The 14,776-nt window shown below is 39.2% G+C and overlaps 2 protein-coding genes across 3 annotated transcripts; both read right to left on the bottom strand.

Annotated features, from left to right (window-relative positions):
• Positions 1 to 2,861: 2,861 nt before the first annotated feature.
• LOC135633146 (RING-H2 finger protein ATL46-like) lies at positions 2,862 to 6,133 on the bottom strand. 2 transcript variants are annotated; one of them, XM_065142270.1, is made up of 3 exons: positions 5,846 to 6,133; positions 5,458 to 5,547; positions 2,862 to 5,321 (listed from the first exon to the last, which is right to left on the bottom strand). In XM_065142270.1, the coding sequence occupies exon 3, from the start codon at positions 4,078 to 4,080 to the stop codon at positions 2,917 to 2,919; it is 1,164 nt and encodes a 387-aa protein (XP_064998342.1). In that variant the 5' UTR covers positions 4,081 to 5,321; positions 5,458 to 5,547; positions 5,846 to 6,133; the 3' UTR covers positions 2,862 to 2,916. The 2 variants fall into 2 exon arrangements, with proteins under 2 accessions (XP_064998342.1, XP_064998340.1); XM_065142268.1 differs by having other exon boundaries at positions 5,458 to 6,133.
• A 151-nt stretch (positions 6,134 to 6,284) lies between these two features.
• LOC103977835 (uncharacterized) lies at positions 6,285 to 9,786 on the bottom strand. The gene is made up of 2 exons (XM_009393469.2): positions 8,673 to 9,786; positions 6,285 to 7,646 (listed from the first exon to the last, which is right to left on the bottom strand). The coding sequence occupies exons 1-2, from the start codon at positions 9,127 to 9,129 to the stop codon at positions 7,606 to 7,608; spliced, it is 498 nt and encodes a 165-aa protein (XP_009391744.2). The 5' UTR covers positions 9,130 to 9,786; the 3' UTR covers positions 6,285 to 7,605.
• Between the last annotated feature and the right edge of the window lie 4,990 nt (positions 9,787 to 14,776).

Genomic DNA, 14,776 nt, shown 5'->3' with positions numbered 1-14,776 from the left:
CTAGCTGACTCCGCATGCAAGTGATTCCAAATGTTTCCAGGTGATTTGTAGTTCAAGCACTTGCTGTTTCTGATCACAGGACTTACAGTGACAGCATTCTTGACAGTAGCAGCTCACCACAAAAGCAGTGAAGCTGAGTCCAGCTTTGGTCGCATCATCATCTTAAAGTTCATTTGTCCTCTGGTGGCCCACCATCCATGAATGAGAAATGTTCTTGTTCATGCGCCTTGATCCTTTTTGCTGCCATTTTCATGTGGGATGCTTCACCAGGACACTGCCTCGGTGCCTCTTTATGCTCTCATCCAGCAGATTGCTTGCTCTGAGGTCAAGTCAAACTTCCAGCGCCAGTGCAAGTTTGTCTTTTTACCATCCTCGGCCTATTAGGTCATTTTCATTCTTCGCATATATAATCATATAAAAAGAATAAATGCAGTATTATCCTTAGGCAATAGACAAGTTAATGCTTAAGCATACTTAGTTAGATATCCCAATCCAATCCAATCTGAATTTGTATTCGGATGATACCCAAATCCGAATGACCCAATCCAACATTATTTGGATTTTTGAGTCCGGATTCAGATGAACAAATAGATATTTAGTGGTACAACCAAATAGATGTTGCTAATTATCACATTCACTTGATGAAGTATTGCAAGTGTTTATCTCTCTCATAATAAAAGGAGGAGAAAGAAAATTAGAATCCCACACCATGCTAATTCTCATTTGAGGTGTCTAGTGTTTTCCAATCCTGTGACTGCAATCAGAATCTAAAACTCTACTAGTTTAATAGCCTCCTCCAAAAAGTATTGTCAAAAATAATCTCTTTGTTCAAAGTGTACACCACATAATTTTCCTCTTGTTTCATTATGGAAAGGGTCTTTAAACATGAAAACAAGACAAAAGACCAGCTAATATACCTGCCACTCCCATTAATATAAGTAAATACTCTAATATAAAAAAAGTTTCACCAACTCCTAGAATTATCTCATTCCCTGTACCTGTCCATGGAAGGCCTTGGGTTCCATGAACAATCAATTGGCACTCATGGTGCAGACAACCATAAGAACAAAATGACACAACTTTATGTGGAAACCAGTAAATTTATTCTACAGTGACAAATGTAGCCCAAGGCTAATATTTGATAGGCATATATTATAGTTACTGAATGTTAGTGCTTCTGAAAAGGCAAGCATTGAGCTAAAAACTGTGACAACTTTCTGTGTTGTTTGCCCACTTTTTTTTGTTCTCGAGATCATGGAAAAGAAAAGCTGAAGATTCTGCAAAATGAGAAAAGAGGGAGGTGAAATGAGTAAAAGGAAATGAGATAGAAAGAAGATTCCTCAAAGTATTGACTTTAACAAAAGATAAGAAGATGAAGGCAGCGGAGAGGCGGAGAGTTGTGCGCAGTTTACTTTCGAGCACCGAGGGCCACTGCAGAATCTGGAAAGAGATGGCAAAGTAGAGCTCCAATGGCAGACTAGAAAAATGCAAGTGGTCTCAAAAGTCTTTCTTCCATGCTTTGTTGGTTGAAACGATGGCCATATGGTGGAAGCCGAGACTATGGCGCAAGTGGGGCATACTTCAAGCTCAGGAACTTGAAGGTCATGAATGAAATGCCACCAAACTTCCCTGCCTCTTTCCCAAATCTTGTGTGCAACTCTTACATGGAAAAGAACAACTTTCCGGATGGATCATCTGGACTTGATCACGTAAGAAGCACCAACTAGTTTTCTGTAGGTGAATCATTGCCTCCTTTTCAGATCCCACTCGAGTCCCACAAAGATGTCATGACCAAATCAATGCAAGTTGGATGGTCCTCGATTTGCACCCAAGTCTGCATCCTACATGACATTTAATGCTTCGAGTTGATTTGTTTCCTGGCCTTAAGATGTATCTGTTGAGTTACTTTTCACTGTCCTGTTGAGAAACAATGCCTTGTGAGTTTCTAATAATCCAAGTTAAAAGCTTATTGAGTCTTCATTCTTATTCACCAGCTGTTACTGCTAATCATCTCTTTTCCAGTTCTTGTGGATGTAACTTTGACCTTTTGTCACCTTGTTTTCCATCTGAGTAGTTAGATTCGAGTCCTCATGGTGTCATTGATGTTATCAGCTAAATCTTCAAGAACTAGCAGTATACTTCAGACAGGACAACTGCTTCAAGCCAAGAGCTTCATATCTCGCCTTACTTTTCAGATCAAGTGATTTCATCACAAGAATCCACAGTCAAGCTTTTGGGAGGTTTCCCAGTCTGCTTATTCAACAGGAAAGACAACAAACACAACACCATTGTAGGCTTCAGCTGATTCAAGGTACAAGTACAGAAGCTTTGTGGTGTCACACCAGCACCCAAGAGGCATCTCAAACAGCAGCAGCAGCAGCAGCAGCAACAACAACAGAGAAAGGCTATAAAGCTATAAAGAGGCATTACATTAATCTTTTTTCTGAGGGAATCAAGGATTATATTAATCAAATTTTCAGGAATGCAATCCCAAGCAAAAATCACCAACCAGGATGTGGATGAGAAACAATAATGCTGGACTTGGATCATGGCTGGAGTGCTTGATGTAAAGGCAAAATGAAAGCAGAGTTCAAGGCATGTAAATTTTGGAATGTCTCTTAAAACATTCAAAGGATAGGTTTATTCACTAATGATTGTCACAACATATTACCACTAAGATTCATTGCCAGCTCCAAAAAGGATTGAAAAGTAGCAAGTTTCACTATGTTAATCTACTCATAACCATCTAAGATTCATCAACTAGCTGCTAAAATTATCATTTTTTCTTGAGGATTGCTGAAACCACATTGGGAAAACAAGTATCAGATGAGATGAAAGGTAAGCAAAACAAAAGAGAAATGTGAATCGAATCAGCCATCACAGATGAAGAACAACATACAAGGCATTGTAGTAACATCACATTCGTGTATCCCCAACATTTCTTCTAATCCATGGCAAGTCCCCATCAGGAGAAGTAATACCTGATGACACTGGGAATTTTCCCTTCTTGTTAGACCACTGCCAGATCTTTGACACAGAGAAGCTCTCACCTCTGCTCCCGATTCCCAGTTTCTTCCCCTCCATAACCTCAGTGCTTGCAGACTGCTCGTTGATTCGCCTTCCCCTGCCTCCCTTTGCATCACCATTCTTGATACGACCACTGGGGAGAGTAACTTGGAGACTGGAATCAGCAAGAACGTACTGATAAGAGCCCATGGAGAAGCACCTCCTTGCATCCAAGTTGTTGCTGCTAGTTTCTCCTTCCTCCATTCTCACAGCACCATCAGCAATGCCACTTCCACCATCATTCCCAGCTCCTCTGGTGCACAAGTTCTTGTATTTGCCAAGCCTCACTGAGAACACCCTCTTCTCGGTGACCGTTTCATCACCTTCTGCCTCCTGCTCCATAGGGAATCCATCCTCTTCTCTCGGGTCGTCGAAGTCGAAGACCGGATTCTCGATCGTGAAGCCCGGCACAAAGAGCGCCCCCCGGCACAGCGGACAGGTGGAATTGGAGAGGAGCCATGTGTCGATGCAGTTGATGTGGAAAGCGTGGCCACACACCGGCAGAAGCCGAAGCTGGTCTTCTTGGGCGAACTCACACAGGCAGACCGCGCAATCGAATGGCTCCTTGGAGCCGACGATCTCCTTGTAGAGGAAGACGGGCAGCGCGTCGATGAAGGCCTGATCGAGGCCCGAGTCGTGGAGGTGGAACAGCTGCTGGAGCTGGCGCTGGAGCGCGTCGGAGCCGGCGAGCTCGCCGGCCTGTGGCCGCTCCGGATGGGATGAGGTGGTGGAAAAAGGGTGCTTTTTGATGAGGAATCTGACCAAGAGGTGGAGGAGGCCGGAAATGAAGAAGACCACCGCAAGGATGACTATGATGAACAGGACTGCGGGGCTAATCCTACTGCCCGGTGAAGGTGATGCGGGTGGGGGTGGGGGTTGGGATGACGGCCATGGAAGTGAATCCTTCAGAAAGGCAGCAAATTGAGAAGACTGGTGATGGAGAACCCCATCATCAACCTTGGGTTGAGGGAGGAGCCAAGGAGCTCTAATGGATTTGTAGGGTGTGGCAACCATCTCCTTCCTTGATCTGAGACCAACCACAAGTCATCTCAAGAACCAGGGAGCTGACAACTCACTTCTTCCTAGCATCTAAATCTAGCTCAGATCACAGGGGAAGGAGCAGCACAAACACAAAATTGCACTAGTCAAAGAGGACACAGGCCAATAACAGTTCATGAAAGGCTGAGATGCTTGCAATCTTGTGAGATCAAGTGCGATCACCCATGTGAACCTTGGTGACTACTACTTCAGGAGGGCTTCAAGATCCTGGGGAAAGAAAGGAAAGGACTTGATCTTTAGCTGTGAGGGAAATGGGGGGTTACCTCAAGTTTGGCCTGTACTGCTGCATCAGAGAGTGGAAGTCCTCAGATTTGCTTGGCGGGGGGAGAGCGTGGTAGAGACTGGTCTCTGCTTCCCTTGTTAGCATGAGGTCTTCGTCTTTTGGGTTCAGAGACGGGGCCTTCAGTAGCAAGACCAGTCTCTTCTGGGAATTTGCGCAGTTCAGTCTCTGGTGATAGGCTGGAAGCACAGCTTATTGGCAGAGGAATAATTATGATCTAAAAAATACATTGAAAACAGAGAGGAGATCATTATGTTGAAAACAGAGATGAGTTAATTATGATCCAAAAAATATATTGAAAACAGAAAGAGGAGTTTGGTAGGGTGGTGGCAGCACTGCAAGCCCAAACAAAGGCTGGGATGGGGAACAGCAGCAGCTTATCATTGTATCCTCCTTTGATAAAAACATATGGTGATGTTGAATGGAAACCCTAATTGGCTAATTTCCATAACATGGGACTCTGAACATGTTTTTTATTTTAGTTCTATTGGTTTATGTGTTACAAGTTGATCACATGCATAACCAAACCTAAACTCAAACCCCAATAGTATCGTACTGATTTCCTACACATAGGTGGTAAAGAAAATGCATCATATTAACTTGAAAAGGTTATGATGGTTTGAGGAAGTTTGACAAACAAAACAGACAACAACAATAGATTTTAATCTGTCAAACAACTAAGCCTGCAGCATTCAGTGAAGGATCTATCTTGGTCTTGTTTTCCTTAATCTTCTTTCCCCCCATGGTGTTGATCTTTGTTTGCATTGCCGTCATTAAAGCTATGTGATGCAAGGATCCATGTTGTTGTTCATCAAAATGCTGGGGGACTAGAGATTTCCATGGGCAAATTCCATCTGCATGAAGCTCCTTGTGCATGAATGCCAGGCCCTCATCAACTCCTGCAGCGACTCGTATTCTGCAATTCCAGTCAAAGTATGATCAGCTAATACATTCGACACACAACAAGAACTCATTGCAACACCAGCAGCTGATGCATTCTTCTCATCATCGATCTCTCATTGTTAGTCTTCTTCCTGTAGATCATTCATTACCTTGTTAAGTGGTTTTCCACACAAGTCTTCCAGTCTTCTTGCATGTATAGGATTTCTTCTCGTGTAACACAATGACTATTCCTGTGGAATCTGAAAAGAAAGAGAAAATGGATGTGAGACTGTGGTTGCTAAAGTTCTGTAAGACCTGAAAAGAATGAGAGTTGCAGGAGGAAATGATTTTAAATAATGCTTTTAAGAAACTGCAAACTTGTTCACACAAGACTGTCTATAATCCCTGCATGCAACATGTTTTGGCATCAATGGTAAGTAGAAGATTAACTGCTCCATATCCGTCACATTTCTTCATGCGGAAAGAATTTGTCCTGGTGATAGGCATCAACCGGTAGAAGTTAAAGGAAGCGGAAATGTTTAAAGGTAGGCAGCGTACCAGAAATCCAGACCATAGTCTATAAGATATAGGTCCCAAGGTGCTCCTCAACATGTAGCACACGAGCATGCCCAGTCCAAATCATGAGCATGCTTGAAACACGGCTTCAATCATGTGGCTCCTCAGAAAAGCTGTGATGATGCAATTAAGTATTTCAACCACCAAAAACAATCCGGTCAATAAAGACAATGGAAGCAGCTTCACCATCGATGACAGGATGGCAATGATGAACAGCTATTAAAAGAGGATAAAAGCATGTTACAAGTCAATGGAAATGCAGATATAATTACTACAACAAAGTAAAAAAGAAAGTGAAAGTCCAGAGGCCAGAGGAAAGCACATCATAGAAATTTTCTGCTTCCAGTACAAAAAGAAATATTACACTCCAAGGTTGGGTCATCAAAGAATCACTAGAAAGAGCTGACCAATTCAACAACCATGCAGTAGAATTATCTTTTTCTTATAAACATATGACTTTTGGAAAAGAATTCTACCCTACAAAGCAACAAGGAGCTTGGCCTTCCTAAAGCATAATATTTACAGCAAAATTGGAAAAGGATGGCTCCCTATGTACAGTAGTAGTTACATTGTTTAGTCTCAGTAAGTACATAATGCAATGGTGAAAATCCCCATCTGGATGCAGTAAGAAGAGGGATAAAAGAATAAACGCAATTCCTAATTTTTCTCATCCCCAGTCAAAATAATCTGAAACTTCCTGAATATGCAATACTCCATTGCTACACTTCTAAAGTTGCCTTTTCTCCCGTTGTGAAAAACAATTTGCTTCTGGAAAAATCATAGGCACGAGTCTCATGGGTTAAGACACTCCTTTGCTTCATAATCATGGTCATAGTAGCCTGTAGCATCCGTAAGTTAAAAAACCCCATTGCTACCCTAACTTCTCTGGTTGCCTTCTCTGCTGTTGTGAGAAACAATTTGCTTCGAAAATATCACAGGGGAATGGTATCCAACAGGAATTTTATACGCTAAGAGATTCTATTGTTTCATGGTTATGGTGAAAATAATCTCAAGCTTCCTAAGTGGCAAAAATTTATTGCCACTGTAACTTCTCCGGTTGCCATCCCTCCAGTAGTGAGTTTGACTCCAAAATATCACAGGTGAATTGTATCCAGCAGGAATTTTATGTGCTCAGACATTCCATAGCTTAATAATCAGAAGCTTCCTGAAGTTGCAAAACTCCATTACATAACTTCTCCAGTTGCCTTCTCTCCAGCTGAAAGAAACAATTGGTTCCAAAAGTACCACAACCGATTGGTATCCAGCAAGAATTTTGTGTTACAACACTCCATTGCTTCATGGTTATGATCAAAACAATATGAAGCTTCCTGAAGTTGCTAAACTCAGTTGCTACCTTAACTTCTCCAGTTGTAAGAACAATTTGACTCCAAAATATCATGAGTGAGTGGTATCCAGCAGGATTTTTATGCGCTAAGACATTCCATTGCTTAATAATCCGAAGCTTCTTGAAATTGCAAACTCCAATACTACTTTAACTTCTCCAGTTGCCTTCCTTCCAATGGTAAGAAACAATTTTCTTCCAAAAAAGATCACAAGCGAATATCCAGCAGGAATTTTATGTGCTATGACACTCCATTGCTTCATGATTGTTCTTCTTTCACACTGAATTTTTTTCTCTTTTTTTTTTCTCTAATTTTAACTATAGAATGACAAAAGCTGATGGTCTTCAATAACATCTTGTAAGGCCAAGCTATCAATTAATTATCACATAGTTGGGTACATCAAAGAGAAGAAAGCCATTCTTCCATGTACTTCTTGCCATCTGCACCAATAAAATTTTAAATGATATTAGAATAGTCGTTCAATGACATGAACTGTTTACAATAGAATTTCACATGTATGCTTAAATAATGAAAAGATAGACAGAAATTGCTGCCAGGAAAGAAGATTTCAGTAACTAAAAAAAAGCAGAATCTAACAAAATCTAATTATATTCAAGCTTTTTATACGAGAACAAAAAGAAAATGAAAATTCTAATTACTGAGCTTCCCAGCAGGGTCCTAGGCATTTAGAAGAATCAACCTTTTTATATGATGACCAAAAGAAAAAGGTATAACCAGGGAAAAAAGACCAAAACAAGGCAAGATCTTAGAAAGCACATAACATATGAAACAACTAAAGTGAAAGACCTCAAGGCATTTGACCAAAATAAGTAGCACCAACAACCTAATCAAGGTATATCCGCCTTTTGGCCCTCAATGACAGTGGAATCATCTGAATGCAAATTACTTAGCCGAATAGAGCTATGAAATAATGGAATCAATGCCAAATATGGCATTTTCAGGTAGAACAGCTCAGCGCATGCATATTTACTTGCCTAAAGAAGCAAAAAATAAACTATAGAAGGAAATATTTCAAAAAAGTCTAGTAAAATAAATCAACAATGTCCTTGTCCTGCATCTCCTGGTCTTGTATCTCATGTAAACTTGATATGTCTTAATGGCCATAGATTTGGCTTTTAGGAGTCCATTAATTAACTAGTGCACTTTGAAGGCACTGGCTAGGTAAAGCCTTTGACGGCCTGAGCTCCAATCCCCTCATCACCATTTGTGCTTTTGTGAAAAAGGAAAAAAAAGAAATAAAACTAGTGTACCTTGACAATACACAACTTGTCTAACAAGGAAGCATGAAACCATCATTAACAATGCAACAACATAAACTTCAACAAATCTAGCACTAAGTTTAGAAGATTAAATAATGCATGTAAGGAGACTCATATCTCGAACTACAAGATATCGGTAATAGTTAACTGATAGTTTGTGCAACATGTAGAACCACCATATCTCACCAGAGAGATCATCGTCCAAACGATCAACCGCTCCCAAGACATGGGTTTTGGAGCTCTCCACCTGCTCACAACGACCACGCCCATAGCACGGGACCAAGACAGCGAAGCTGCTGTTCTCGGTCTCACTGTCACTCTGGAACTCAGGCGCATGAGGCTCTAACCACCCAATCGACCAATCGGAATCTGACGATTCCGACCCCGACATGCACCCACCGTCCGAGGGCACAAGGACGATGTCATACTCCTTATCGATCCGCCGCTCTTCCCGGCTCTGCCACTTCTTCTTAATTCTTCTCGAATTCGACCTTATCCTAGGCCCACTAACTGGCGGAAACTTCAAGTAATCTGGCTCTCTAAACCCCGACGAGAGATCAGGAGAAGCACTCAGGGAATTCGAGGATTCATAATCTTTCCCACCCCAGATCCAGCCAGAGAAACGAGTAAAAGCCACTGCCATTTTCTCCACAAAAAACCCTTATCTTGATCCAATCACCCCACCAAATTCGCCATCTGATCTGATTTTATGAAGATTATCGAGAAGAAAACAGACGTCTTGCAATCTTCCAAAAATAATAAAGAAGAATCAACTCAACACACTAATCCGCCCCAAAAAAATCAAAATTTCACATAAACAGAACAAAATCACCTCCATTCTAACAAAAAAATTACACCTCGAGTTAAAAAATTATCAGCAAAGTCCCATTTTTTCTCTCGAAAATCGACCACGAAATTGGAGATCTCCCAAACAACACCAGTCAAAATAAGCATAACTATCAATCATAAAAGATCTCCGAAATAGCGCCAGAACTAAAATCCCTTGAAGACCTGTCGCCCAATGAAAGCTCTTTCCAAGAACACATAAAACACCGCACTAGATGAGCCTTCGAGAAGAAATCCAGATCAACAAAACAAGCTGCTTCCTAACGATCAAAATCCCAATCCGACAAGATCGGAGCCGACGTGATGATCGGATGCGGCGGCCCTCAGGCCATCGGCGGCCGCGCCGTCCTTTCAGTCAGAGATCGCCGGCTCGAGGCCGGACGTGATGATGAGAGAGAAGGAAAGAGTAAAGTGGGGGCAGACGTAAGGCTGAGAGACACCAGCAGTGGAGAGGATGTGCAGGCCGTCGTCGTCTTCTTCGGCTATTTATAGCCATCCGATATGCTGCTTCGGGTTTCGCGATATAGCGATGGACGGACTAGATCCTCGACAACACTCCCGTTCGATGATCTAGGCCGTCTGATGAGGGGCCCCAGATCGCACCACTAGCGACACCTTTACGCGAGTGGACGACATCGTCTTCCGGGATCTGCGCATAGATGATCGTATGCGACGCGTTTGCAACCGTAGATTTATAAGATCAACGATAGATCGTAGGCAGTAATGTCGCAAGCGTCAAAAAAGGTGGGACCCACAAGCGGGCCAAGTCTTCTATGCAGTCACGCTTAGGTTTTTGTGTGGAGAAATTGCCACGTCACTGACGCGCCCAAACATAATCCAAGGATATAATATTATATATATATATATATATATATATCCTATCCTTGTATTTACTCATCTAAACTTAAGCTTAACGTAAATTACATAATTTTTACAAAGATGAAAACGTGGAGTGAAAAGAAAAAGAAATAAAATAATTCATGAGAATAATAAATGTTTTTTAGGTGTTCAATATTTTTACAAAATGATAAAAACTCAAATTCATAATGATAACCATGGTTTGTATTTAATTTTATTTGGATGGATACTAATGAGAGTGATACTTATGAGACATAAATATGTAATACTATTTCAACTGATTAATGTATTATTTATCATTAATTTTTTTTTCCTAAGGGTAATTAATATAAGACGAAAACAGAAATCATTAGCTTATTATCTACCATTAAGATTTTGTCATCATTAGAAAACCATGATTAGAAAAAAGCATTCATGCACCATTCTGTTTATCTATATTTTGGGATTTTTTTATGTCTTTTCAGCAACTTGACCTGCATTAATTACAAGTAGTGACATAATAATAATAATAATAATAATAATAATAATAATAATAATAATAATAATAATAATACTCCATTCACAGCATTTGCGAATGAGGTTTCCTTTCATTTTTATCACAAATTTTATTTAGGCTAAGTGGTGAAGACTGGGATGAAAAAGTAAAGAACTCAAAGCCAAAACAGGATGAGAAAAAAAATATGCAACTTGTACTTGACACCTCCCACTGCTTTTTATTTTATTTTATTTTCCTGTTTTAAGCAGGAGTATTACTGTAGCTTCATGAGTTGTAGTGGTGATCAAGAAGTATATAGCTTGTTTGCAAGTTCATATGCAAACTTACTGCAAGAACAGCATGAGAAAAATATAATGTAGATTTCATGAGTTATGCTGCATGCTGTTACTTGTAAGATTCAGTATCATCTTTGAAGTACAGATTTGTGGAGTGCAGCAGTCTGAAAGTTTTGTTCATGTTGCCTACTGAGTGAATGAAAGAGAAATGAGGATTTGCTTCCTATTTATTTGATGTGGTAGTTTCTTATCCAATTTACTCTCTCTATGAATTGCAAGGGTGAAACAGAGTGTAGGACTTATCACAGGGTGGATATCTGTAGATTGCTGCAACTTGCATGAACTCTTCAACCCATATCTTCTTCTCGTATGTGAAAGATCTGTGTCTGGCCCACCAAGCACCCTTCCCACAAGTTGCATGATGAATCAGTCCCTTCCCCTCTATGTCACCATCGTTGAAAGGAGACCACAAAGAGAGACCAAACACCTATGTGTGGTTTCTAGCTAGTCTGTATGTCATCTTCCAAACAATGAATAGAAGGCCAACTTTACCTCTTCCACTTGGCAAGATAATTATCAATCCAAATGGAGAATTAGAATATTAAGTAGCTGAATACAATCATTGCGGCAACAGTAATCTCATCCGATGTCGACATTTTTCGGCTTGTTTTTGGAGTATTTGGATGTCCATTGACCCTCTCTCTTGGTCAAGAAGTAAATGAAATCTGAAAGGCTTCACCCTGGAATTTTGATGGCACAAAATGCAGCCGAGAGATTCCACCAACCACAACCAGTACTTTAGTGATTATAGTGTAATCATGTGTCCATGCCTTGTCACTTTGTCCTTTAGTTCAAGCCTACAAAAAATTTCTTGAGAGAGAAAGATTATATAAAAAAATAAGTGGATGCGAAATGAATTCATGGTAATTGTGGGAACTAATTGATACAAAATAGAAAAATTCATGGAATTATTTGTGAAGGTGCATGTCCCTATCAAATGACAGAAGCTGAACACAGAAAGAGTTCTGAGACAACTTCAAGATCCAAATAATGATGAAAGCAAGGCAGGCTTGTCTGCAACTTGTTTTGCAATTGGATTTCAGGATCAGCAAACCAGTTTGAGCAATCAAGACAGCTCAACAACCTAAGCCTGAATGAATTTAGATCAGGTGACGGATCTGTAGACTTTTTCTGGATCAATCATACTGAAGAGATCAAACAGAAAAATTCACACAACTAAAGTGGTCTTGAAAATATGAATCATTAAAATAAGTTGAACTTTCTTGCATATCTCTTACTACATAGCATCACTGACATATGTGCTACATCTCAGGTTCAACTAATGCATTCATCATGGAATCTGAAGTCAAATATCCTGTTCATGTGGCATGACAAAGCAAGTTTTGGAGCAACTCCAGTTAATTTTGTCTATAAATCATCTTCAGGTTGGTCTGATGTAATCAAAATAAGCCCCATGCATAGATGTCTGAAATAATCTATTTGGAGGCTGAGACACACATGATGGTGGTTGTTTGTCCTCAATCAATCTGCCTAGATCTTAAACAATGATGTGTGGTTCCACTACTGAGTTAAATAAAATAGCTAGAGCTCTCAATCTCTCTCTTATCTTAATGAACTATAATTGAAGCACCATCAAAAAGTTGATTGTCATCAAATGCTGCGGAAACACCAACCTAAAGTTGAATATGACACCTCCTCTGAGGAGATCAAAGAAGTGCCATCCAGCAATGAGTTACAAAGTAGAATCATACTGCAGTTTTATGTGCCCAAGCACTTATTTCAGTTCATGGTGGAACTTTATATTGATCTTGAAATAATCAAGTCCATGAGCATTAAGAATAAGTTTTCTTAACTTGAAATTATCCAAATTTCTCTATTATGTTCTTGAAGTGTCTGATGGTGTTCCTGAACAAATTTGTAGATCATTTTAGTATGAACAAATTCAATGCAAAATAGTTATATCTACTTCGAGATTCCTGCAACACATTCCAATGGGAAATTTTTACTTTGGAAACTGCTACAGTTCCTGGAGACAACTATGGCCTCTGCCATGCAGATGTCTTGCAATTTATGCATTAATTCCCTCAATCTTATCTCATCATAGCACTAATAAGCAGCAATCAAATACCACAGTTAAAAATGTTTCCAATTACCTATATGTATATGTATATATATATATATATATGTATATATATATACATATATGTATATATATGTATATATATATACATATACATATACATATACATATATACATATACATACATATATGTATATATACATATACATACATATATGTATATATACATATACATATATATATACATATATATATATATACATATACATATATACATATATATATATATGTATATATATATATACATATATACATATATATACATATATATATATATATATATATACATATATATATATATATACATATATATATATATATATATATATATATATATATATTCATGAGAAGGAGATCTAATCTAGGGAATAACTAAGAGGGAGGACAAATAAAAAAAATGTAGACTGAATGAGCAATGTTACAGAAATAAAAATTGAGGTGCTTCCATCCAACAGAGGTCTCTCTCTTTCTCTATCACCATCAAGGAATCTGCACTTATGCCTTTAAGAAATGACATGATAATAGTCAAAATATTCCGTAGAGTAGTAAAGAGCACAGATGATATATTCATTTGGCATCTGTCTTCATGTATGTACAAAAATCTTAATGAATTGTGTGCATATAAATGTAGGGAGAAAGAGGTGTGTATGATATCCATGCATAATTCACACATATATATCATTAGTAGATGGAGTAGCATAATCTAATTATGCTTGAGTTCATATAAAGGATGATTCAGGATTAGCCAAAGAACAAATAAAAGGCTTCAAAATAGTTGAAGAGAACCTTCTTTCCATCACAATCATCTGCATAATTTACAAGATGAAAACACATAGAACTGAAAAGATATCAAAAGTCTAAAGGAATGCTCTTTTTCTTCTCCATTATTATTTTTGGTAGGATCATAATGTTGTTGTCATACTAGTCAATCTTTGATGTGCAATGCATTGTGATGAACTTTTGTCTTTGGACCATCTAAGAAGAGATGTCTCTGAGCCACTAGAAATGGGGCAGATTCTGTCCTGTTTTCTGGGATTGCATGGTGGCCAGTGAGTGATTTCGGAGGTGATAACAACTTTAATGTCCCTGATCTTGACCTTTCGAAATAAAGGAACATCACATGATCATGGAAGGGAGAGACAACACCACATGATCCAAAGTCTAGTGAACATCACCTCCATGCTCTTGACCCTACACCTGCATGATCCTGTGACTCCTCTCCCTGATAGCCATAGATTGCCAAACACATGTAGCAAAAGTTGTCATCCATCCAAGAGTACAGCCAGCTTTGCCAAGGACAGGGTCATGCATACATGTTCCTAAATAAGGGACAGTAAGAGAAGAAGGGGTATTGATAGAGTTTCATTTGAGTAATTATCATGTCAATCTACCTCATCTCAGTAAGAGATGTTGTGGCCATCTCAAGTAGTATATAAAATCAATCTGATATGGGATATTTTAACCAAGCTATGAGTCTCATTTGGTTGCAATTCATAATCTCCCCAACATATTATATGCTGAGGCAGCAAGTATGGCAAAAATTTGGCTCACCCTGTTCAATATTAGGTTCTGATAGTAACAAGCAAAGAAGGCCTCCACCACAAGAAATTTATGGACAAAGCCTATGCATTATGTAGTCTTCTACTGGCACTTG

Source organism: Musa acuminata, chromosome BXJ3-3 (assembly GCF_036884655.1).
Source record: "Musa acuminata AAA Group cultivar baxijiao chromosome BXJ3-3, Cavendish_Baxijiao_AAA, whole genome shotgun sequence".
Taxonomy (NCBI): Eukaryota; Viridiplantae; Streptophyta; class Magnoliopsida; order Zingiberales; family Musaceae; genus Musa; species Musa acuminata.
Note: the sequence above shows the minus strand (reverse complement) of the source record. Positions and strands in the feature narration are given on the sequence as shown.

Bases quoted from the DNA above. Each gene is read 5' to 3' on its own strand.
- LOC103977835 (XM_009393469.2), bottom strand. From the start codon at position 9,129: ATGGCAGTGGCTTTTACTCGTTTCTCTGGCTGGATCTGGGGTGGGAAA. The intron at 7,647-8,672 runs GTGAGATATGGT...TTATTGGTGCAG, and splicing joins TTTGGACGATGATCTCTCTG to ATGGCAAGAAGTACATGGAA.
- LOC135633146 (XM_065142268.1), bottom strand. From the start codon at position 4,080: ATGGTTGCCACACCCTACAAATCCATTAGAGCTCCTTGGCTCCTCCCT.